At 49.7% G+C, this 24,444-nt stretch overlaps 2 protein-coding genes across 7 annotated transcripts in view; both read left to right on the forward strand.

The window, feature by feature from the left end:
* Window positions 1-11,549, forward strand: part of snapc4 (small nuclear RNA activating complex, polypeptide 4) — a 57,770-nt gene extending 46,221 nt beyond the window's left edge. For 3 of the 4 annotated variants that reach the window (XM_078226193.1, XM_078226194.1, XM_078226191.1), the window contains exons 20-22: window positions 303-2,059; window positions 5,594-5,697; window positions 11,227-11,549. In XM_078226193.1, coding sequence (XP_078082319.1) covers window positions 303-2,059; window positions 5,594-5,695 — 1,859 coding nt within the window. In that variant the 3' untranslated portion in view covers window positions 5,696-5,697; window positions 11,227-11,549. Of the gene's footprint in view, window positions 1-302; window positions 2,060-5,593; window positions 5,708-11,226 lie in introns of all 4 variants that reach the window. The other variant, XM_078226192.1, reaches the window with a different exon arrangement.
* Window positions 11,550-23,786: 12,237 nt separating this feature from the next.
* The window catches only part of card9 (caspase recruitment domain family, member 9), a 33,072-nt gene continuing 32,414 nt past the window's right edge, over window positions 23,787-24,444 (forward strand). For 2 of the 3 annotated variants that reach the window (XM_078226196.1, XM_078226198.1), the window contains exon 1: window positions 23,787-23,922. The gene's annotated coding sequence lies outside the window, so the exon portion shown is untranslated. Of the gene's footprint in view, window positions 23,927-24,444 lie in introns of all 3 variants that reach the window. The other variant, XM_078226197.1, reaches the window with a different exon arrangement.

Genomic DNA, 24,444 nt, shown 5'->3' on the forward strand with positions numbered 1-24,444 from the left:
TTTGCTACCAAATAAACCTGTTGGACTTTAACCTGGTGTTGTTAAACTTCTAAACGTGTTAGTATCAGAGAGGGGAATCTCCCAGAGAGGGGTCTCTGCTCTTTAAACTGAGGCTAACACAGTCAACCCACAGTCCACAGGCAAATGTTTCACTGCTATCACTGATCCAATGGGCTGAATGGCCTCCTTAAGATTCTGTGATTCTAGAAGTTTAATTTTGGTTTTATCTTCAACTGAATCATTTTCCTTTTCTTCGTTCCTGCTGCCTCACGCTCTCACTGCTCTTCTCTTCCTCTTGCCAGGGAAGGAGCAGCGTGCTGACCAGTTGAGGCCAGACCCTTGTTCCCTGCAGCAGGTAAAAGATGGCACCATCAACGTGGGCAACGGGCAGACCATGGAAGTCACTCAGTTTAAGCTGGGCTCTGCCCCTCCGAGGAACAAGCCAAAGACCGTCCTGGAGTTACTCGCTGAGAAACGGAGAGCCAAAGCCTGTGCCACCACCCCTGCGTCTCAGTCACTGGCAGCACTGGCACAGCTGACAGCCCCACCCAGCAAGATGCCTGCTGCACAAGTGTTCCAGGGATCGAGGCAAACGTGCCCACCATCGCCTGCTCAGACCAGCTTGCCGAGGAGGAGACCGAAACCTCTGGGTCGCTCTTTAATCCGGCAAGTTGCTTGTGGCAAGTCAGTGCCCAGCGCCCCCGGGCAGCCAACACTGGGCCAACACCCGCCATCGAACGCCCCAGGAGCAACACCACAGAGCAACCAAATCCAGCCTGCCGTGTCCTCCCACACGATCGCTCCGCCCGTTAAAGCTAGCGTCCCCCGCCAACTGCAACCAATCGCCCCAATGCCAGTGGCTCCGAGTGTGCTGCAGCCCAGTGGTGTGATGGTTCCTCTGATGCTGCCCAACTCCACTGTGCCCATTATGGCCATGCTCACTCCCAAAGGTTTACTCTACGTCCCTCCAGGCTCCATCACTGCTGTATCCAACCCAATAAGCCAGCTCTGTGCCCCAGCCAGCCAGGCCATGCCCTCCTCTTCCCAGCACACTGGCACTCTGACTATCTCCATGGTGCCGTCAGGCAGCCCGCAGTCAGTGGCCACTCCGGTTCAGGTACCCGCCCTCTGCTTCCCTTCAGGCAGTCAGGCAGTAGCTGATGCCTGTATCTCTGTTCCAGTGCAAACCACTAAAGCAGCATCAAAGCAGCCGCTGACCTCCCCTTTCCCCCCGCTTTCAGCCCACGTTCTAACGCTGGCCACTAGCTCGCCACTGCCTGGACATGGCCAGCTGCTAACAGCCACCTCTACTAACTCCAACATCTCTGCGCACCTTAGCCAGAGCGGGGGGGCGTCACTGCCAGAGGGGGTCCCAGATACTCGCTGTATGGGTGCAGGTCCCAGCAGCCTGGCTCAACCCGCTGGAACTGAACCACCTCCGTCAAACCCGCAGCCGGACAGACACTCTGTCGACTTTAAGCTTCTGTCCCATGAGCAAGACGCAGTAATGAAAGACTGGCTACAGGGTAAGGGTGGTGTGCAGGTGCCAGGCATGCCCACAGCCCTGCCCTACCTGCCACCCTCTTCCTGCACACTGCGAGCCTTCTCGAAGCTGCTGCTACACAAGAGGGTCCTGGAGCAGAATCTGTCCGGCTTGGGCGTTCCCGAGGGGACTGACCCCGGGGAGAGACTGGAGGGAGCACGGACACTGGTGGCTGACCGCCTGCACAATAACCCTGCCTACCAGCTCCTGAAATCCCGATTCCTTTCCACATTCACACTGCCCGCGTTTCTAGCTACACTGCCGCCACGGGGAGCCCGGACCACCATCGGACCATTGACGGGAGACCCCGACCAGGATTCCGAGGACGGAATTGAGTGCACGGATGTGGATGGAGAGAGCGAGGACAGTACTGGAGAATCTCGGCTGCACTCTTTTCCAGGCGAAGCAGTTGTGAATGAGGAGGTTACAGATGAAGTGGTCGACAGTGTGTGTAACCAGCCCTTTGGCGCCTCCGTCACTGATCTGTCGTTTGGTTGTGACTTACCGGCCAGCCTGGTGAGTGAGAGACAGCAGCCTCTGCACTTCAACTCTGCCTATAGAGTCATAGAATCCTGCAATGCAGGAGGAGGCCATTCGGCCAATTGAGTCTGTACCAACCATAATCCCACTCAGGCCCTATCCCCATAACCCCATGCATTTACCCTAGTTAGACTCCCCGCATGGCCAATCCACCTAATCCGCACCTAATTTACTGATGACCATGAAACCATTATTGATTGTTGTAAAAACCCATCTGGCTCACTAATGTCCTTTAGGGAAGGAAATCTGTCGTCCTTACCTGGTCTGGCCTACATGTGACTCCAGAAGGAAACCGGAGCACCCGGAGGAAACCCACGCAGACATGGGGAGAATGTGTAAACTCCGCACAGTGACCCAAGGCCGGAATTGAACCCGGGTCTCCGGCGCTGCGAGGCAGCAGTGCTAACCACTGTGCCACCGTGCCATTCTTACCAGAAAGCTGCAGAGTCCTTCCCCCAATCTCCCTGCAGTCCCTCACACATATCTCCTCATTTCAATGTCCATAGAATCATAGAAACCCTACAGTGCAGAAGGAGGCCATTCGGCCCATCGAGTCTGCACCGACCACAACCCCACCCCACATATTTACCCGCTAATCCCTCTAACCTACGCATCCCTGGACTCTAAGGGGCAATTTTTAACCTGGCCAATCAACCTAACCCGCACATCTTTGGACGTTATGATTGTGGCTGGACCTCGGGTCCACACACACGGGGACAGAGACCAGGGCATCCAGGGCGTCATTATTCTACTGCAGTGGGACACTTTGTTTGTGTACTCATCCCCTGCCTCTGTGGGGCAGAGGGGCCATTTGCTGCCTCGATTAAATAACTCAGTACAGACTGATGAGCAAATTGGGACTGGTCCTGACTCACGTGGCTACATGATAAATGTTGGCTCATTGATCACCTTGGACCTTGTATGTTGTTAATTAAATAGCGGGAGGTGGGCATTACTGGTAAGGTGTTTTGCCCATCCCTCGCTGCTCTGAGTAGATGTTGGTGAGCTACCTTCATCAACCACTAGTTTTGTACAATTGAGTGACGTTTTCAGAGTTAAGCACCAGCTATGTTGGTGTGGGACTGGAGTCATGTGTAGGCCCAGACTGTGTAAGGACAATAGGGAGACTAGTCACCTCGTTGGATTTGTTAGGACAATTCAGCAGCTTGTCCAAAAATGCAGGGTTTTTTTATTCATTCCTGGGACATGGGCGTCGCTGACTGGCTAGCATTTATTGCCCATCCCTAGATGCCTGAGGGCAGTTGAGAGTCAACCACATTGCTGTGGCTCTGGAGTTAGATGTAAGCCAGACCGGGTAAGGACGACAGATTCCCTTCCCTAAAGGACATTAGTGAACCAGATGGGTTTTTCCAACAATCATCAATGGTCATCGGTAGATTCTTAATTCCAGATATTTTTTATTGAATTCAAATTCCACCATCTGCTGTGGCGGGATTCGAACCCGGGTCCCCAGAACATTAGCTGGGTTTCTGGATTAATAGTCTAGCGATAATACCACTAGGCCATCGCTTCCCCAGGGGGTTCTTGTGTCACACAGGCACTTCTCAAGCAATACTTCAGAATTGGGGATATGTTGACCGACCAAAGGGTTAATTGTACCCAGACTATCGGGGAGGAAGTCCAGACCCGTGTCTCTGTCATTGTTAACTTTTACTGAAAAAGGAACCTGTAAAATATTGTTGAATAAATGTTTAACCGGCTGAGCAAAACCCAGAAGCAAGTGGGCGGGGACTGCTTGTATCCTGCTGATCCAGACTCTGAGATTCCACACTGATTGTCGCTGCGTAGTTAGCGCCATCTCCCTGACGTGACTGGAGACCAAGACCAGGACACTTGGCATCAACTACTTCCTGTGGGAATGAATTCCACAGGCTCACCACTCTTTGGGTGAAGAAATGTCTCCTCATCTCCGTCCTAAATGGTCTACCCTGAATCTTCAGACTGTGACCCCTGGTTCTGGACTCCCCCACCATCAGGAACATCTAGCCTGTCCCGTCCTGTTAGAATTTTATACGTCTCTATGAGATCCCCCCCTCATTTGTCTGAACTCCAGCGAAATTCAAAGCTAATTGATAATTTTGTGTCGGACAAGAATATTAAAGGATATGAAACCGAGGCAAGTGGGTGGATATATCTCAGGTATATAGAATTGCACAACAGACTCGAGGGGCTGAATGGCCTCCTCGGGTTCCTGTTTTCCGCCAAAATCCCCAGGCATTCCAGTCCTCTGACTGGATCTGTTCAGAATGACTGCATTGGCTGGTTTAACTGTTCAAGGTGGTATTCAGGCAAACTAGGTCTGTGTTGAGTTGCCAGGTTTCACCAAATTTGGGGCCACAGTTGCCCCTCTGTGCTGGTTGGCAGGAAGGGGGGGGGGGGGCGGGGTGTAGGGGAACAGCTAAATCAGCAACAGTTCCTTCTCCTAACTCACTCAGTCCTCTTGGAAAATCGGCTCTCAGGACAAGGGTGGACTGAGGATCATAGAATCCTGCAGTGCAGAAGGAGAGTAAGAAGTTTAACAACACCAGGTTAAAGTCCAACAGGTTTATTTGGTAGCAAAAGCCACACAAGCTTTCGAGGCTCTAAGCCCCTTCTTCAGGTGAGTGGGAATTCTGTTCACAAACAGAACTTATAAAGACACAGACTCAATTTACATGAATAATGGTTGGAATGCGAATACTTACAACTAATCCAGTCTTTAAGAAACAAAACAATGGGAGTGGAGAGAGCATCAAGACGTCTTGATGCTCTCTCCACTCCCATTGTTTTGTTTCTTAAAGACTGGATTAGTTGTAAGTATTCGCATTCCAACCATTATTCATGTAAATTGAGTCTGTGTCTTTATAAGTTCTGTTTGTGAACAGAATTCCCACTCACCTGAAGAAGGGGCTTAGAGCCTCGAAAGCTTGTGTGGCTTTTGCTACCAAATAAACCTGTTGGACTTTAACCTGGTGTTGTTAAACTTCTTACTGTGTTTACCCCAGTCCAACGCCGGCATCTCCACATCGTGCAGAAGGAGGCCATTCGGCCCATCGAGTCTGCACCGACCACAATCCCACCCAGACCCTATTCCCATAACCCCATGCATTTACCCCAGCTAGTCCCTCTGACACTAAGGGGCAATTTAGCATAGCCAATCCACCTAACCCGCACATCTTTGGGACTGTGATGCTGTGTAAGAAGTCTCTCAACACCAGGTTAAAGTCCAACAGGTTTATTTGGTAGCACGAGCTTTCGGAGCGCCTGATGAGTGGGCACTAACCTGATGAAGGAGCAGCGCTCCGAAAGCTCGTGCTACCAAATAAACCTGTTGGACTTTAACCTGGTGTTGAGAGACTACTTGCTGTACCCAACCCAGTCCAACGCCGGCATCTCCACATCATGCCTGTGATGCCCTCACAGTTGAGAAGCTGCCATTTGTGCTCCTTAGGCAGGTGTTTGCTGCCTGCTACTCACGGTTATATAATATTGTTTTTGATCTTTTGACAGGAAACTATTGAGGACCAGCCTGCCCCAACTCCGCCCGCTGCCCCCAAGAACGAGACGGGAGTGGTAACCAGATGGAGTCTTCGTCCAAGGAAGAAGCACTAAAGGTGCAGCAGGGTATTAACGCAGTGCCAGCTGTCCGAAACTTCTAGTGACTGAGTGTGGAACTAGTTTCTGATGTTGTAATGTTCCTGTGGCTGTGTGTGGGGATTGGGAAATAGAGTGTTACATCAGTGTCTTAAAATAAGTACTGAAGTTTGGTATGAGGATTGCGGCACAGTTTAACTCACTGATGTAATGAAATAGGTTGCAGTGGGTAGAAGGGGGTAGAAACTCGAACCACGTGTGGGGGCCTTGAGTAACAGTGCATTTCTATAGCGCCTTTCATCACCTCAGGACATCCCAAAGCACTCGTCAGCCAATGAGGTGCTGTGTGTGGTCACTGCTGTAATTTAGGGAAACGTGGCAGCCAATCCATGGGGTGGCACAGTGGTTAGCACTGCTGCCTCACAGCGCCAGGGACCCGGGGCGGCACGGTGGTTAGCACTGCTGCCTCACAGCGCCAGGGACCCGGGGCGGCACGGTGGCACAGTGGTTAGCACTGCTGCCTCACAGCGCCAGGGACCCGGGGCGGCACGGTGGCACAGTGGTTAGCACTGCTGCCTCACAGCGCCAGGGACCCGGGGCGGCACGGTGGCACAGTGGTTAGCACTGCTGCCTCACAGCGCCAGGGACCCGGGGCGGCACGGTGGCACAGTGGTTAGCACTGCTGCCTCACAGCGCCAGGGACCCGGGGCGGCACGGTGGCACAGTGGTTAGCACTGCTGCCTCACAGCGCCAGGGACCCGGGGCGGCACGGTGGCACAGTGGTTAGCACTGCTGCCTCACAGCGCCAGGGACCTGGGGCGGCACGGTGGCACAGTGGTTAGCACTGCTGCCTCACAGCGCCAGGGACCCGGGGCGGCACGGTGGCACAGTGGTTAGCACTGCTGCCTCACAGCGCCAGGGACCCGGGGCGGCACGGTGGCACAGTGGTTAGCACTGCTGCCTCACAGCGCCAGGGACCCAGTTTCAATTCCCGGCTTGGGTCACTGTCTGTGTGCAGTCTGCACGTTCTCCCCGTGTCTGCATGGGTTCCCTCCGGGTGCTCCGGTTTCCTCCCACAGTCCAAAGATGTGTGGGTTAGGTTGATTGACCACGATAAATTGGCCCTATTAGCAGGGTAAGTATGTGGGGTTATGGGGATAGGGCCTGGGTGGGATTGTGGTCAGTGCAGACTCGATGGGCTGAATGGCCCCTTCTGCACTGTCGGGATTCTATGAATCAGCACACAGCAGACTCCCACAAACAGCATGATGAGCAAATGAGTTCCAGTAAGTGATGTTTGAGGGATGAATGTTAGCCAGGACACTGGGATAGCTTCTATTCATATGAGAGGGCAGGAGTAGAGTTGGGTTTAGGAGCCATATCCCCTTCCTTAGCGTCAAGCTGAGAATATCTAGCAGTGAGGCAGCAAGTTTGCCTTTGTTATAAGGAGTGGAGAGAGGATCAGAGCCTGAGCATTGCTGGGCTATTTGAACATGGAAGCATCACAGCTGACTCACTTATGTTGTTGTCTGATATTTACACATTGAGCAGTAGTTGCCACAGGACAGCTAGCAGCACAAGCATTGTACAATTGAGATGTAATTCAGAATTGGTGAGAGAACACACGCAGCTTCCCCCGGCAACGACCACACGCAGCTTCCCCTGGCAAAGACTGCGCGCGGCTTCCCCTGGCAAAGACTGCGCGCGGCTTCCCCTGGCAAAGACCGCGCGCGGCTTCCCCTGGCAAAGACCGCGCGTGGCTTCCCCTGGCAAAGACCGCGCGCGGCTTCCCCTGGCAAAGACTGCCCGCGGCTTCCCCTGGCAAAGACTGCGCGCGGCTTCCCCTGGCAAAGACCACACGCAGCTTCCCCTGGCAAAGACTGCGCGTGGCTTCCCCTGGCAAAGACCGCACGCGGCTTCCCCTGGCAAAGACCGCGCGCGGCTTCCCCTGGCAAAGACCGCGCGCGGCTTCCCCTGGCAAAGACCGCGCGCGGCTTCCCCTGGCAAAGACCGCGCGCGGCTTCCCCTGGCAAAGACCGCGCGCGGCTTCCCCTGGCAAAGACCACACGCAGCTTACCCTGGCAAAGGGCACGCGCGGCTTCCCCTGGCAAAGACCGCACGCAGCTTCCCCTGGCAAAGACCGCACGCAGCTTCCCCTGGCAAAGACCGCACGCAGCTTCCCCTGGCAAAGACCGCACGCAGCTTCCCCTGGCAAAGACCGCACGCAGCTTCCCCTGGCAAAGACCACACGCAGCTTCCCCTGGCAAAGACCGCACGCAGCTTCCCCTGGCAAAGACCACACGCAGCTTCCCCTGGCAAAGACCGTGCGCAGCTTACCCTGGCAAAGACCGCGCGCGGCTTACTCTGGCAAAGACCGCGCGCGGCTTCCCCTGTGGCAAAGACCGCGCGCAGCTTACTCTGGCAAAGACCACACACAGCTTACCCTGGCAAAGACCGTGCGCAGCTTACTCTGGCAAAGCTGTGGCAAAATAAAAAGGCAAAAAAAAATGTGGAACGGAGCGGTCTTCAGAAGACTGAACGGTCCAGATTAGAGAGTGGGGGGGGGTCTTTAACATTGAGGGGGTTTGATAGGATAAACCTCAAAGTTGCTTACATTCAGGAGGGAAACTGAACCGGGGCCACCAATATGCGATAGACCCTAATAAATCCACAGGGGAATAGAGGGAAAACCTCTCCGGCCAGAGGGCGAGGATGGAATGCACTCCCACAGCGAGTGGTTGGGGTGAATAGTATCGATAGTTCAGGAAGAGGCCATTCGGCCCATTGAGCCTGCGCCGACAATAATCCCACTCAGGCCTTATCCCTTTAACCCCAAGTATTTTACTCACTAATCCCCCTGACTCTAAGGGGTAATTTAGCATGGCCAATTAGCCTGACCCGCACATCTTTGGGCTGTGGGAGGAAACCGGAGCACCCGGAGGAAACCCGTGCAGACACAGGGAGAATGTGCAGACTCCACACAGACAGTGACCCCGAGGCCAGAATCGAACCCGGGTCCCTGGCGCTGTGAGGCAGCAGTGCTAACCCACTGTGTTGAAGAGAAGTTGGATAAAAACATGAGGAAGAAAGGAATTGGAGGCTAGGGGGAAATGAGTTAGGAGGAGACTTGTGTGGAGAATAAAGCCCAGCATGGACTGGGCCGGGCCGAATGGCCTGTTTCTGTGTTGTAAACTCTTCATAATTAATCCAAGCGCTCGCTCTTACTGGCCAGTTTGTTGTTGTTCAAATAACATTTCCTCAGTCGTTCAGTTTGTTGAAACGATTGCTATGGAGAGAATGGATTAGTCTGGTTCCCATAGCGATTCCATTCTCCTCCCATTCAACCGATATCCCTGTGAGATATACCCAGCCGCAGGGCATTCAGCACTGATTCAGGTCTTTACTCTATCATCTGTGGCAGTAGGCAAAGGTGGCACAGTGGTTAGCACTGCTGCCTCACAGCGCCAGGGACCCAGGTTCAATTCCGGCCTTGGGTCACTGTCTGTGTGGCGTTTGCACGTTCTCCCCGTGTCTGCGTGGGTTTCCTCCGGGTGCTCCGATTTCCTCCCACAGTCCAAAGATGTGCGGGTTAGGTGGATTGGCCGTGCTAAAATTGACCCTAGTGTCAGGGTAGCAGGATAAATATGTGGGTTTGCGGGAATAGGGCCTGGGTGGGATTGTGATCGGTGCAGACTCGATGGGCCGAATGGCCTCCTCCCGCACTGTAGAGATTCTATGGCAGGGCCAGAAGCTGCAGTGTACACAACTGGCAGTGTGACAGGATTTGTGACAGGAATAGTGCAGCGATCACCATGCCCTCGGTGTGCTGGGTCTTCTGAGATAACAAGAAAGGGAAAGGTTTTGGAGGCAGCTTCAAGAATGAGCAATGCAGTAACAGGAAGAGGCAGTGAAACCAGATCAGGAGCTGATGGGGCAATAGTGCAGCCAGCATAGGTTACCAGCTCTTCCTCACAACACATTGTGGTCGTGAGGCATCGGAAAGTCTGTTACAGCCTTACTGGGGGAGGGGGGCATGAGGCTGTAGGGTGGGGATGGAGGGGATAGGCTGCGTGCAGGGGAGTGGGGGAGAGGGTGTGGGCAGGGTGCACACTGGGATGTAGTGTTATAAAGAGAGGTGGACCCCCTCCTCCCTGAGAACTAATACCCACCCACTCAAAGCGGAGTTCTTTGCCTCATAATCTGTTAGTGAGGGTGTGAAATGGTGCGATCGGCTCCTCAGCAACTTTTAATGGTCAAATCCAAATGACTCGCTGACACTCTCAAATCAACAAGTAACAATTTATTTATCTAATGGTGGACAAGTTAACTAAACTATTAACAAACTTAATAAACCACGATTCTAATGGAATGGGTGTTCCAATAAATATAATTCCCACTCATTAACAAAATAAATAGAACTTTAGTCACTCTCTAAATTCCAGTTGTCTCTTCTGGAATATTCTCTGTTGATTCTTTGGTACCTTCACCATTGAGATGGTGCTTTCTCTGAAGACACAAGTGAAGCTGAGAGCTGTTACTCTGCCAGTTGCTCTCCGTGCTTTTGTCCCACTGCCCTCTTTTTATACCTGTGATGAGATCGCAATATCCCCGCAATAGGATTGGTCCTCTGTTGCCAAAACCATCAAATTTAATAGGTTCTTGGTATCTAAGTGCCTAATTTAAATTGATTGGCTGATTTTTTTTTTTTAATTCCAAAGTCTGCAAGCCTGTTGCCTTGGTAACACTGCTGCTTGGCCTTTCGATACTAATATTTCAGTTTGGGCTCTCTGTGTACTTGCATTTTTAAAACTTTCTAAGCACAGAAAAGGCGTCACCTTTTAAAGGCACCAAAGTCTCCCCCCCCCCCCCCCCCCCCCCCCCACCCCAGCATTTTACAATGTTACATTAATTTAGATTTACTCTAACTCATCTTCGAGCAGGAAACTTCCTCATCCATGTTCCACCTGATGCCATGAGATTTCTTGGGGTCCGGAGGCAGTGTTGAGAATGCCCAGGGTGACTCCCTCCCGACTGTATACCGCTGTGCCGCTGCCACCTCTGCTGGGTCTGTCCTACCAGTGGGGCATGACGTACCCCAGGATGGTAATGCTGGTGTCTGGGACATTGTAAGATATGATTCTGAGTGTGTGACGGTGTCAGGCTGTTTGACCAGTCTCTGAGACAGCTCTCCCAGTTTCAGCACAAGCCCCCAGGTGTTAGTATTTAGACATTGCAGAGTCGACAGGGCTGGGCTTTCCGTAGCTGTTTACAGCGACTACAGCAATGCCGGGTGGTCCGTCTGGGTCCAGAGCATTACCGTGGGTTGCTCGCCCAGTGACAATACCACGACTGTGACGTTTGTGTGCGATTTTGTGTGTGCGCGATTTTGTGTGTGTGTGCGCGTGCGATTTCATGTGTGCGCGCGCACATGCGATTTTGCCGCGCGTGTGAGAGACTGAGATTTTGTGCTGGTGGGGAGGGGGTTTCTGTGTATGTTCTGCTGGAGCTTGCTGACTCTGCCAGAATTTAATGATATTCTTTAATTGCAGGAATGGAGATCCCTGGTTTCTGGATCCTCTTCACTCAGTGAGTGAGGGGACGCGAGCAGTATGAAGGAGCTTCCCTCAACAGCTACATCTGCACTTATTAATCCACCGAAAGACTGGAGTGCGGGAATCAAATATTGATCAAATATTACTTGTAATGTTCACTCTGATTTAATACCAGGGTGGATTACGGCAGCTGGAATTCTAGTTAATCTGTTGGTGTCTGTCTTGTGATGAGTACAGAATCTGCATCTAATTGTTCCTTTTTATATAATATCTGCAGCAGAGTACAGCAGGTATTTTAATAAAGTTCTTTTTTAAATTAGAAGTGGTTTGTGTTGGCCTTGTGGTGACCCTAGAGAGGGGGGGAGCTGCAATAGTGACATTCTGTCTCGGAGACGCGGAGGGGGGTTAAAGTTTATTTATTAGTGTCACAAGTAAGGCTTACATTAACACTGCAATGAAGTTACTGTGAAAATCCCCTAGTCGCCACACTCTGGCACCTGTTCGGGTTACACTGAGGGAGAATTTAGCACGGCCAATGCACCCTAACCAGCACGTCTTTCGGACTGTGGGAGGAAACCGGAGCACCCGGAGGAAACCCACGCAGACACGGGGAGAACGTGCAAACTCCGCACAGACAGTGACCCAAGCCGGGAATCGAACCCGGGTCCCTGGAGCTGAGGCAGAATGCTAGCCACCGTGCCGCCCACGGGACATTCGCCAACACAGAGTGTAGAAAGGTGTGAAGAGGTTTGTCAGCAGGGCTGTCTTGTGATGCTCTTTGTCCCTCCATTTCTCCATGTCCAAACTCTTCCTATAGCGGGGGTCCCAGCTGCCCCTCCAACATTCAAACCGAAATCCTGTTCATGGTGGGCCCGTTCCGACCGGGAAAAGCAGCTATTCAGCATGGACAGCGTCACGGAACAGCTGAACCTGCTCACATTCCACTTCCAAACTTTTCCAGCAGGCACTCTGCCTCCTTTCCCTCTTCCCTCCCTTCCCACCATCTTTCCCGCATTCCTGGCAGGCTAGAGAGTTCCGAGGAAGTCTCCAGGATCCTAACCACATACACACATTTTAGTCAGAGTAAGTTCCTCTTTTGGGTGGTGTCAGACTCCGAAAGAGATCTTCTGAATTAAAACCACTTCCTGTAAAGTGAAATTGACCCTTTGTGTTCGGGAACCGTTTTCAGAAACGCAACAGAACTCCCCACGTAGATACTGTGGCTTCAAGAGCAGGTCCGAGGCTGGGAATCCTGCAGCGACTAACTCACTTCCTGACTCCCCAGATCCTGTCCACCATCTACACAGCACAAGTCAGGAGTATGGTGGAATGTTCTCCACTCGCCTGGATGAGTGCAACTCTAACAACACTCAAGAAGCTCGAAACCAGCCAGGACTTGTGAAGCTGTCCTTCGTAAAATTAAAATTTTAAAAATTGTAAAATGCTAAGAGTTGTATAATTGTGTGGTCCCTTTCAAAGGTAGCTTATTTTTCTATGCTTAGTTTAAAAAATGCAGGTGCATATGGTGCCAGTACACAGATTGAAACATTTGTATTGAGAGTCCAGGCAGTAGTGTTGCCAAGACAACGGGACGTTCTTGAATTTTGCCCAATCAGTTTAAACTAGACACTTGGCTAATAGCAGCCTAATATATTTAAATTTGATGTTTTGGTAACCTGAGAACAAGTCCTATTGTGGGGATGTTGCTATGTCATCAGGGGTATAAGAGTCACCTCTCAGCTCCAGAGAGACAGCCAGCAACTGTTCTCTGCCACAGCTTACAGCTTTAGAGAGAGACAACAACTTCTCTCTCTGCCACAGAGCTTTTAGCACAAAGCCTCATCTAAATAGTAAGAAGTCTCACAACACCAGGTTAAAGTCCAATGGGTTTATTTGGAAGCACGAGCTTTCGGAGCGCCGCTCCATCAGGTGAGTGGAACATTCACTTGACTCAGTCCTTAGAAGGCACTCACCTGATGAAGGAGCAGCACTCTGAAAGCTCGTGATTCCAAATAAACCAGTTGGACTTTAACCTGGCGTTGTGAGACTTCTTACTGCCCCCACCCCAGTCCAACACCGGCATCTCCACATCATCTGAACAGAAAAGATACCAAAAGAAGCCAGAAATTCCAGGAAGACAAAAAACCTGATTGAAATTTTGAAAGTGACTAAAAAAAAATTCTGTTTTCTTGTTAATAAGTGGGGATTGTAATTATCTAAACAGCATTCCATTAGAATCGTGTTTTATTCAGTTTGTTAATAGTTTAGTTACCCTGTTCACAGATAAATAAAGTGTTACTTGTTGATTTTATAGTATAGGAAGGATGTGATTGGACTGGAGGGGGTGCAGAGGAGATTCACCAGGATGCTGCCTGGGACGGAGCATTTAAATTATGAAGAGAGGTTGGAGAGGCTTGGGTTGTTTTCATTGGAGCAGAGAAGACTGAGGGGCGACCTGATCGAGGTGTTCAAGATTATGAGGGACATGGACAGGGTGGATAAGGAGCAACTGTTCCCCTTAGTTGAAAGGTCAGTCACGAGGGGACATAGGTTCAAGGTGAGGGGTTTAGGGGGGATGTGAGGAAAAATAGTTTTCCCCAGAGGGTGGTGATGGTCTGGAATGCGCTGCCTGGGAGGGTGGTGGAGGTGGGATGCCTCACATCTTTTAAAAAGTACCTGGATGAGCACTTGGCTCATCATCACATTCAGGGCTATGGGCCAAGGACTGGCAGATGGGGTTAGGTGGAAGTTCAAGTGTTTCTCGTGTCAGTGCAGACTCGATGGGTCAAAGGGCCTCTTCCGCACTGTATGGTTCTATGATAACTCCATTGTTTATAATGAGCTCCAGGATTGTGAAGACAGATCTTCAAAGGGTTAAACTGAAATATCCGTCTGTATTCCCTTAGATAAATAATCGAAACTGAACTGGGGAACCAGGAACCTTGTTTCATTATCTTGTGATCACGAACAACGTCAAATGAAACAAAGAATAATAAATATTAGAAAGGAGCAGCCAGGTGACAAACAGAGTGAATCCTCCCCCCTCCCCCAACTGCTCCCCCCCCCACCACCACCACCACTCTTTCTCCCCCACCACCACCACCCTCCCACTACACTGTCCCCATCAAACACTCCCAGGACAGGTACAGCACGGGGTTAGATACAGAGTAAAGCTCCCTCTACACTGTCCCCCCATCAAACACTCCCAGGACAGGTACAGCACGGGGTTAGATACAGAGTAAAGCTCCCTCTACACTGTCCCCCATCAAACATTCCCAGGACAGGTACAGCACGGGGTTAGATACAGAGTAAAGCTCCCTCTACACTGTCCCCCATCAAACACTCCCAGGACAGGTACAGCACGGGGTTAGATACAGAGTAAAGCTCCCTCTACACTGTCCCCATCAAACACTCCCAGGACAGGTACAGCACGGGGTTAGATACAGAGTAAAGCTCCCTCTACACTGTCCCCCATCAAACACTCCCAGGACAGGTACAGCACGGGGTTAGATACAGAGTAAAGCTCCCTCTACACTGTCCCCATCAAACACTCCCAGGACAGGTACAGCACGGGGTTAGATACAGAGTAAAGCTCCCTCTACACTGTCCCCATCAAAGACTCCCAGGACTGGTACAGCACGGGGTTAGATACAGAGTAAAGCTCCCTCTACACTGTCCCCATCAAACACTCCCAGGACAGGTACAGCACGGGGTTAGATACAGAGTAAAGCTCCCTCTACACTGTCCCCATCAAACACTCCCAGGACAGGTTCCCTCTATCTCACTTTGCCAGACAGTTGAAGCCAGTGCATGAAGTGGAGAAAGTTTGAAGCTGGTTTGTGGACACGTTGGTAAATGTGGCTGATGAGTAATGAGGTGATGTGCAGTAAGATGCCAGGGGGCACACTGGGAGGGCTGGTCACACCGTCCCGTTGCCAGCTTCACTTTATCAGTGGTGTGGGCGGCAGTTATCCACTGACCAGAGGGTGGATGGAACTCGGGGCCAGTTCCCTGGGCCACCCGGAGAGGAATCCCCCCCTCCACCCCCCCACCACCCTACCCTTCCCTCACCCTCCCCACGGCAGAGCGAGACCTCCAGCTGGTTGGGGACGGTATCTGGGGAGGGGGTTTCTCACGTGTCCATCACTGCTGCTGGAGTCGTTTCCCCTCCAAGAGCTCCGCCTCCTCGCTCCCAGCACAAACCTCATTTGTCTTCCCCTCCTGAGAGCATACCTCAGAATGGAGGTGCCGTCTCCGCCTCTTTGTGGTTTCAGCAGCGGCTCCCCCTGGGCTGGAGGCATGGAAAGCCTCCGCGCCCCCCCCCCCCCCCCCCCCCTGCACATCCACTTCCTTCATTGGACAGTGGGCCAGTCCATCCTGTACGCGTTTGGGACACGCAATCCATCCCAATGTCGGGGCTCAGTCCCAGGTGAGAATTTCGGGTCAATATTTCACTGAGTGGATGAGTTGTGGGAAAGGAATGTTCCAGAGACACGGCTCACATTCCGGATTGATTCACTCAAAATGCAAATTGGATCGTAAATGTGATCCAGTGTAACAGCTTGAGTCAGTGCTGTATACCGGGGGAATCAATCTGACTCAAACGGGAATGACGGCCAAACCATAGTTATAGAGTCATAGAGGTTTACAGCATGGAAACAGGCCCTTCGGCCCAACTTGTCCATGCTGCCCTTTTTTTTTAAACCCCTAAGCTAATCCCAATTGCCTGCATTTGGCCCATATCCCTCTACACCCATCGTACCCATGTAACTGTCTAAATGCTTTTTAAAAGCCAAAATTGTACCCGCCTCTACTACTACCTCTGGCAGCTTGTTCCAGACACTAACCACCTTCTGTGTGAAGAAATTGCCCCTCTGGACACTTTTGTATCTCTCCCCTCTCACCTTAAACCTATGCCCTCTAGTTTTAGATTCCCCTACCTTTGGGAAAAGATATTGACTATCTAGCTGATCTGTGCCCCTCATTATTTTATAGATCTCTATAAGATCACCCCTCAGCCTCCTACGCTCCAGAGAAAAAAGTCCCAGTCTATCCAGCCCCTCCTTATAACTCAATCCACCAAGTCCCGGTAGCATCCGAGTAAATCCTTTCTGCACTCTTTCTAGTTTAATAATATCCTTTCTATAATAGGGTGAGCAGAATTGCACGCAGTATTCCAAGTGTGGCCGTACCAGTGTCTTGTACAACTTCAACAAGACATTCCGACTCCTGTATTCAATGTTCTGACCGATGAAACCAAGCATGCCGAATGCCTTCTTCACCACTCTGTCCACCTGTGACTCCACTTTCAAGGAGCTATGAACATGTACCCCTAGATCTCTTTGTTCTGCAACTCTCCCCAACGCCCTACCATTAACTGAGTAAGTCCTGCCCTGGTTCAATCTACCAAAATGCATCACCTCGCATTTGTTTGAATTAAACTCCATCTGCCATTCATCAGCCCACTGGCCCAATTGATCAAGATCCCGTTGCAATTGGAGATAACTTTCTTCACTGTCCACTATGCCACCAATCTTGGTGTCATCTGCAAACTTACTAACCATGCCTCCTATATTCTCATCCAAATCATTAATATAAATGACAAATAACAGTGGACCCAGCACTGATCCCTGAGGCACACCGCTGGTCACAGGCCTCCAGTTTGAATAACAACTCTCTACAACCACCCTCTGGGTTCTGTCAAGAAGCCAATTTTGTATCCATTTAGCTACCTCACCCTGGATCCCCTGAGATTTAACCTTATGCAACAACCTACCATGCAGTATCTTGTCAAAGGCCTTGCTAAAGTCCATGTAGACAACATCAACTGCACTGCCCTCATCTACCTTCTTGGTTACCCCTTCAAAAAATGCAATCAAATTTGTGAGACATGATTTTCCACTCACAAAGCCATGCTGACTGTCCCTAATCAGTCCTTGCATCTCTAAATGCCTGTAGATCCTGTCTCTCAAAATATCTTCCAACAACTTACCCACCACAGATGTGAGGCTCACTGGCCTGTAGTTCCCAGGCTTTTCCATGACCTACATGAACCTTTAAAACAGAGATGAGGAGGAATTTCTTCAACCAGGGAGTGGTGAATCTGTGGAACTCTTTGCCGCAGAAGGTTGTGGAGGCCAGGTCATTGAGTGTCTTTAAGACAGAGATAGATAGGTTCTTGATTAATAAGGAGATCAGGAGTTATGGGGAAAAGGCAGGAGAATGGGGATGAGAAAAATATCAGCCATGATTGAATGGTGGAACAGACCCGATGGGCCGAGTGGCCTAATTCTGCTCATATGTCTTATGGTCTTACAAGGGAAATTAGAGATAGCTTTAGATCCAAGGAAGAGACATACAAATAGATCAGAAAAAAAACATCAGAACTGAGGATTGGGAGCAGATTAGAATTTAGCAAAAGGGTTGATTAAGAAGGGGAAAATGGAGTACGAGAGTATGTGAGCAGGGACATAAAAACTTACTGTAGAAGTTTCTATCGGTATGTGAGGAGGAAAAGGTTGGTGAATGTAGGTCCCTTGCAGTTAAAAACAGGGGAATTTATAACGGGGAACAAAGAAATAGCTGACTAACTAAATGCATACTTTGACTCTGTCTTCACAAAGGAGGACACAAATAATGTACCAGAAATGTTGGAAAACATAGGGTTTAGTGAGAGGGAGGAACTGAAGGAGATCAGTATTAATAGAGAAATGGTGTTGGGGAAACTGATGGGATTGAAGACTGATAAATCCCCTAGATAATCTACATCCCAGAGTACTTAAGGAAGTGGCCCGAGAAATAGTGGATGCATCGGTGGTTTCTAGACAGGAAGGTAGCTAATGTAACCCCACTATTTTAAAAGGGAAGCAGAGAGAAACAGGGAATTATAGATCAGTTAGCCTGACGTTAGTAGTGGGATAAATGCTGGAATCCATTATCAAACATTTTATAGCAAAGCACTTGGAAAACAGTGGCAGGATTGAACAGAGTCAGCATGGATTTATGAAAGGGAAATCATGCTTGACAAATCTACTGGAAGTCTTCAAGGGTGTTGACCAGGGAGAGCTGGTGGATGTGGTTTAGGGGGCGATGGCCTAGAGGTATTATCGCTAGACCATTAATCCACAAACTCAGCTAATGTTCTGGGGACCCGGGTTCGAATCCCGCCACAACAGATGGTGGAATTTGAATTCAATAAAAAATATCTGGAATTAAGAATCTACTGATGACCATGAAACCATTGTTGATTGTCGGAAAAACCCATCTGGGTCACGAATGTCCTTTAGGGAAGGAAATCTGCCGTCCTTACCCGGTCTGGCCTACATGTGATTCCAGAGCCATCCAATGGCAACTAGGGATGGGCAATAAATGCTGGCCAACCAGCGACGCCCATGTCCCAAGAATGAATTTTTTAAAATGTAGATTTTCAGAAGTCTTTCAACAAAGTCCTACATGCAAAATTAAAGCGTAATGGGATTGGGGGTATTAGAACATAGATAGAACATAGAACAGTACAGCACAGAACAGGCCCTTCGGCCCACGATGTTGTGCCGAGCTTTATCTGAAACCAAGATCAAGCTATCCCACTCCCTATCATCCTGGTGTGCTCCATGTGCCTATCCAATAACCGCTTAAATGTTTCTAAAGTGTCTGACTCCACTATCACTGCAGGCAGTCCATTCCACACCCCAACCACTCTCTGCGTAAAGAACCTACCTCTGATATCCGTCCTGTATCTCCCACCACGAACCCTATAGTTATGCCCCCTTGTAATAGCTCCATCCACCCGAGGAAATAGTCTTTGAACGTTCACTCTATCTATCCCCTTCATCATTTTATACACCTCTATTAAGTCTCCCCTCAGCCTCCTCCGCTCCAGAGAGAACAGCCCTAGCTCCCTCAACCTTTCCTCATATGACCTACCCTCCAAACCAGGCAGCATCCTGGTAAATCTCCTCTGCACTCTTTCCAGCGCTTCCACATCCTTCTTATAGTGAGGTGACCAGAACTGCACACAATATTCCAAATGTGGTCTCACCAAGGTCCTGTACAGTTGCAGCATAACCCCACGGCTCTTAAACTCCAACCCCCTGTTAATAAAAGCTAACACACTATAGGCCTTCTTCACAGCTCTATCCACTTGAGTGGCAACCTTTAGAGATCTGTGGATATGGACCCCAAGATCTCTCTGTTCCTCCACAGTCTTCAGAACCCTACCTTTGACCCTGTAATCCACATTTAAATTTGTCCTACCAAAATGAATCACCTCACATTTATCAGGGTTAAATTCCATTTGCCATTTTTCAGCCCAGCTTTGCATCCTATCTATGTCTCTTTGCAGCCTACAACAGCCCTCCACCTCATCCACTACTCCACCAATCTTGGTGTCATCAGCAAATTTACTGATCCACCCTTCAGCCCCCTCCTCTAAGTCATTAATAAAAATCACAAAGAGCAGAGGACCAAGCACTGATCCCTGCGGCACACCGCTAGCAACCTGCCTCCAATCCGAAAATTTTCCATCGACCACCACCCTCTGTCTTCGGTCAGACAGCCAGTTACCTATCCAATCGGCCAACTTTCCCTCTATCCCACACCTCCTCACTTTCATCATAAGCCGACCATGGGGGACCTTATCAAACGCCTTACTAAAATCCATGTATATGACATCAACTGCCCTACCTTCATCAACACACTTAGTTACCTCCTCAAAAAATTCTATCAAATTTGTGAGGCACGACTTGCCCTTCACGAATCCGTGCTGACTATCTCGGATTAATCCGCATCTTTCTAAATGGTCGTAAATCCCATCCCTAAGGACCCTTTCCATCAATTTACCAACCACCGAAGTAAGACTAACCGGTCTATAATTACCAGGGTCATTTCTATTCCCTTTCTTAAACAGAGGGACAACATTCGCCATTCTCCAGTCCTCTGGCACCATCCCCGTGGACAGCGAGGACCCAAAGATCAGCGCCAAAGGCTCTGCAATCTCATCCCTTGCCTCCCACAGAATCCTAGGATACATTTCATCAGGCCCAGGGGACTTATCGACCTTCAGTTTATTCAAAACTGCCAAGACATCCTCCCTCCGAACATCTATTTCCTCCAGCCTATTAGCCTGTAACACCTTCTCTTCCTCAAAAACATGGCCCCTCTCCTTGGTGAACACTGAAGAAAAGTATTCATTCATCACCTCGCCTATCTCTACTGACTCCATACACAAGTTCCCACCACTGTCCTTGACCGGCCCTAACCTCACCCTGGTCATTCTTTTATTCCTCACATAAGAGTCAAAAGCCTTGGGGTTTTCCTTGATCCGACCCGCCAAGGACTTCTCATGTCCCCTCCTAGCTCTCCTAAGCCCCTTTTTCAGCTCATTCCTTGCTAACTTGTAACCCTCAATCGAGCCATCTGAACCTTGTTTCCTCATCCCTACATAAGCTTCCCTCTTCCTTTTCACAAGACATTCCACCTCTTTTGTGAACCATGGTTCCCTCACTCGGCCATTTCCTCCCTGCCTGACAGGAACATACCTATCAAGGACATCCAGTATTTGTTCCTTGAAAAAGTTCCACTTTTCATTAGTTCCTTTCTCTGACAGTTTCTGTTCCCAACTTATGCCCCCTAATTCTTGCCTAATCGCATCATAATTACCCCTCCCCCAATTGTAAACCTTGCCCTGCCGTACGGCCCTATCCCTCTCCATTGCAATAACAAAAGACACCGAATTGTGGTCACTATCTCCAAAGTGTTCTCCCACAACCAAATCTAACACTTGGCCCGGTTCATTTCCCAGTACCAAATCCAATGTGGCCTCACCTCTAGTCGGCCCATCCACATATTGTGTCAGGAAACCCTCCCGCACACACTGCACAAAAACTGCCCCATCCAAACTATTTGACCTACAAAGGTTCCAATCAATATTTGGAAAGTTAAAGTCCCCCATGACAACTACCCTGTGACCCCCACACATATCCATAATCTGCTTAGCAATTTCTTCCTCCACATCTCTATTACTATTTGGGGGCCTATAGTAAACTCCTAGCAATGTGACCGCTCCTTTCCTATTTCTAACTTCAGCCCATATTACCTCAGTGTGCAGATCCCCCACGAAGTGCCTTTCCGCAGCCGTTAAACTATCCTTGATTAACAATGCCACTCCTCCACCTCTTTTACCAGCTTCCCTACACTTAGTGAAACATCTATACCCCGGAACGTCCAACAACCATTCCTGTCCTTGTTCTACCCACGTCTCCGTAATGGCCACAACATCGTAGTCCCAAGTACCAATCCACGCCCCAAGTTCATCTACCTTGTTCCGGATGCTCCTTGCATTGAAGTAGACACACTTCAACCCACCTTCTTGTCTACCAGTACCCACCCTTGACCCTGATACCTTCCCCAATACCTCACCACCCTCTCTGACTTCTGGACTACAACTCCCTTTCCCACTCCCCTGACAAATTAGTTTAAACCCCCCTGAAGAGCTGTAACAAATTTCCCTCCGAGGATATTGGTGCCCCTCTGGTTCAGGTGCACCCCGTCCTGTTTGTACAGGTCCCACCTTCCCCAGAACGTGTTCCAATTATCCACGTATCTGAAACCCTCCCTCCTACACCATCCCTGCAACCACATATTTAACTGCACTCTCTCCCTGTTCCTCAACTCGCTATCACGTGGTACCGGCAACGTACCAGAGATGACTACATGTTTTGTCTTGGCTCTCAGCTTCCAGCCCAGCTCCAGAAATTCCTGCTTTAAATCCCCGTCCCTTCTCTTACCTATGTCATTGGTACCAATGTGCACCACGACTTGTGACTGTTTCCCCTCCCCCTTCAGAATCTGGAAAACACGGTCTGAGACATCACGGACCTTGGCATCCGGTAGGCAACATACCATCCGTGAGTCTCTTTTGCTGCCACAGAACCTCCTATCTATCCCTCTAACTAACGAGTCCCCAATAACTATCGCCCTCCCGCTCTCCCCCTTTCCCTCCCGAGCCACAGAGACGGACACAGTGCTGGAGATCCTCTCACTGCGGCTCCCCACTGGTATGTCATCCCCGTCAACCGTATCCAAAGCGGAATACTTGTTGCTAAGGGGAACGACCACCGGGGATCCCTGCACGGACTGCTTCCTCCCAGCCCCTCTCACCGTCACCCATCTGTTTTCAATCCTCGGAGTAACTGTATTCCTAAAGCTTGTGTCTATGGCCATCTCTGCGTCCCTGATGATCCTAAGTTCATCCAACTCCAGCTCCAGTTCCCTAACACGGTTTTGGAGGAGCTGCAGATGGGTGCACTTCCCACAGGTGTAATCAGTCGGGACACTGTCGTCGTCCCTCACCTCAAACATAGTGCAAGAGGAACATAGCACTGCCTGCACACCCATCCCCTCGAGATACCTTGCCAGTACCAGGTAGAAAGTGCAAAAATGAATTCAACTCACCCCTGCTCGCCCTTTCAGCCTAAGCCCTGTGAGCCAAAGTCTTATAGCTCACACTCTGCTTCCCACACACTCCACTGCCCGCTCCCGACGCTGCCCGCTGTACACTGCAGCCTACCTTTTATACTTCACGCGCTTAAAAAACCCTTCCCAGACTCCTTTGCTGCCCACTTCTAGTTTTCACTTTAAACTTGAAAAACTGCTGTTAAAGTAAAGGCCAAAAAAATACACACACTAGCTGACTAATTAAATAAATAAACAATTCAATTAATCCAATTAATCTCTTACCAACACTGCTGCCTTCAATCACCCCTCTCAGCTTGCTCCAGTGGATCAATGTATTGTATTAAGATGGATAGAAAACTGGTTGTCAGACAGGAAACAAAGAGTAGGAATAAACTGGTCTTTTTCCAAATGGCAGGCCGTGACTAGTAGGGTACCGTAGGGATCAGTGCTGGGACCTATATACTATAGGTCCCAGCACTATTCACTATATATATATCAATGATTCAGATGAAGGAACTAAATGTAATATTTTCAAATTTGCAGATGACACAAAGCTGGATGGGAGGGTGAGCTGGGAGGAGGGTGCAGAGATCCTTCAGTGTGATTTGGACAAATTGTGTGAGTGGGCAAATGAATAACAGGTGCAGTATAATTTAGATAAATGTGAAGTTATTCATTTTGATAGCAAATGCAGGAAGGCAGATTACTATCTGAATGGCCATAAATTAGGCGAGGGGAATGTGCAGTGAGATCTGGGTGTCCTTGTGGACCAGTCACTGAAGGTAAACATGCAGGTGCAGCAGGCGGTAAAAAAAGGCAAATGGTTTGTTGGCCTTCACAGCGAGAGTACATTTTAATTTTCAATATTCAAACTCATTTACACCTGAGGTTAATAGTCCCAAAACATAATTATTCCACGACCATGCCCTCCATGTTAAAATAATTATTTTCAAAAGCTAGCAGTTCCAGAGAGCTAGCACAGCTTGGAGGGGCTGAATAGCCTCCAGCACTGTCTGACATGCAGTCAGATGACAGTGAATTGGTGACCCAACCCAAACATTGTTCCAACTCGCGATACAGCGAAACTTCCTCTTTCTGGGGTTTGCTGCTGTTCAGAGTTAGCTTCGAGCTGCCAAAGATCACGTTTACTCCACTTGAAGCTGAAACGTCGACGGGGCGATGACTGGGAGTTGGGATCTTGCTGTGTAAGCCAGGATCAGAGCTATTGATGCAGGACAGGTTGGTGAGTGTGTTCCATTTTTTTTTAGTAAAAGTGACCATTGATGCTGCAAAGCTGCGGAACTCATTTAGCTGAGGTTTTCACATCGGCCAACACTTCAACAAAGAGATTCCATCAGCCAGACTCCACTCAGCTTGGGCTCTGCTGCGTGCAGAGGGATCGGAGCTTGTGGCAAAAATCACTTCGGCAGAATTGTAATTGTTGATGTTTTTGGATCTTTGACACAAATACTTCACTTGCGTTTCTGATCAGTTTTATTAATATTTACCTGACAACTTCCACGAAGTTCTAAAAATTATTTATTAGTGTCACAAGTAAGTTTATAGTAATACTGCATTGAAGTTACTATGAAAATCCCTAACACTGACTCTCACTGGGGTACGGGTCCCACACACACTGACTCTCACTGGGGTACAGGTCCCACACACACTGATTCTCACTGGGGTACGGGTCCCACACACACTGACTCTCACTGGGGTACGGGTCCCACACACACTGATTCTCACTGGGGTACAGGTCCC

This window comes from Mustelus asterias, chromosome 13 (genome assembly GCF_964213995.1).
Source record: "Mustelus asterias chromosome 13, sMusAst1.hap1.1, whole genome shotgun sequence".
Taxonomy (NCBI): domain Eukaryota; kingdom Metazoa; phylum Chordata; class Chondrichthyes; order Carcharhiniformes; family Triakidae; genus Mustelus; species Mustelus asterias.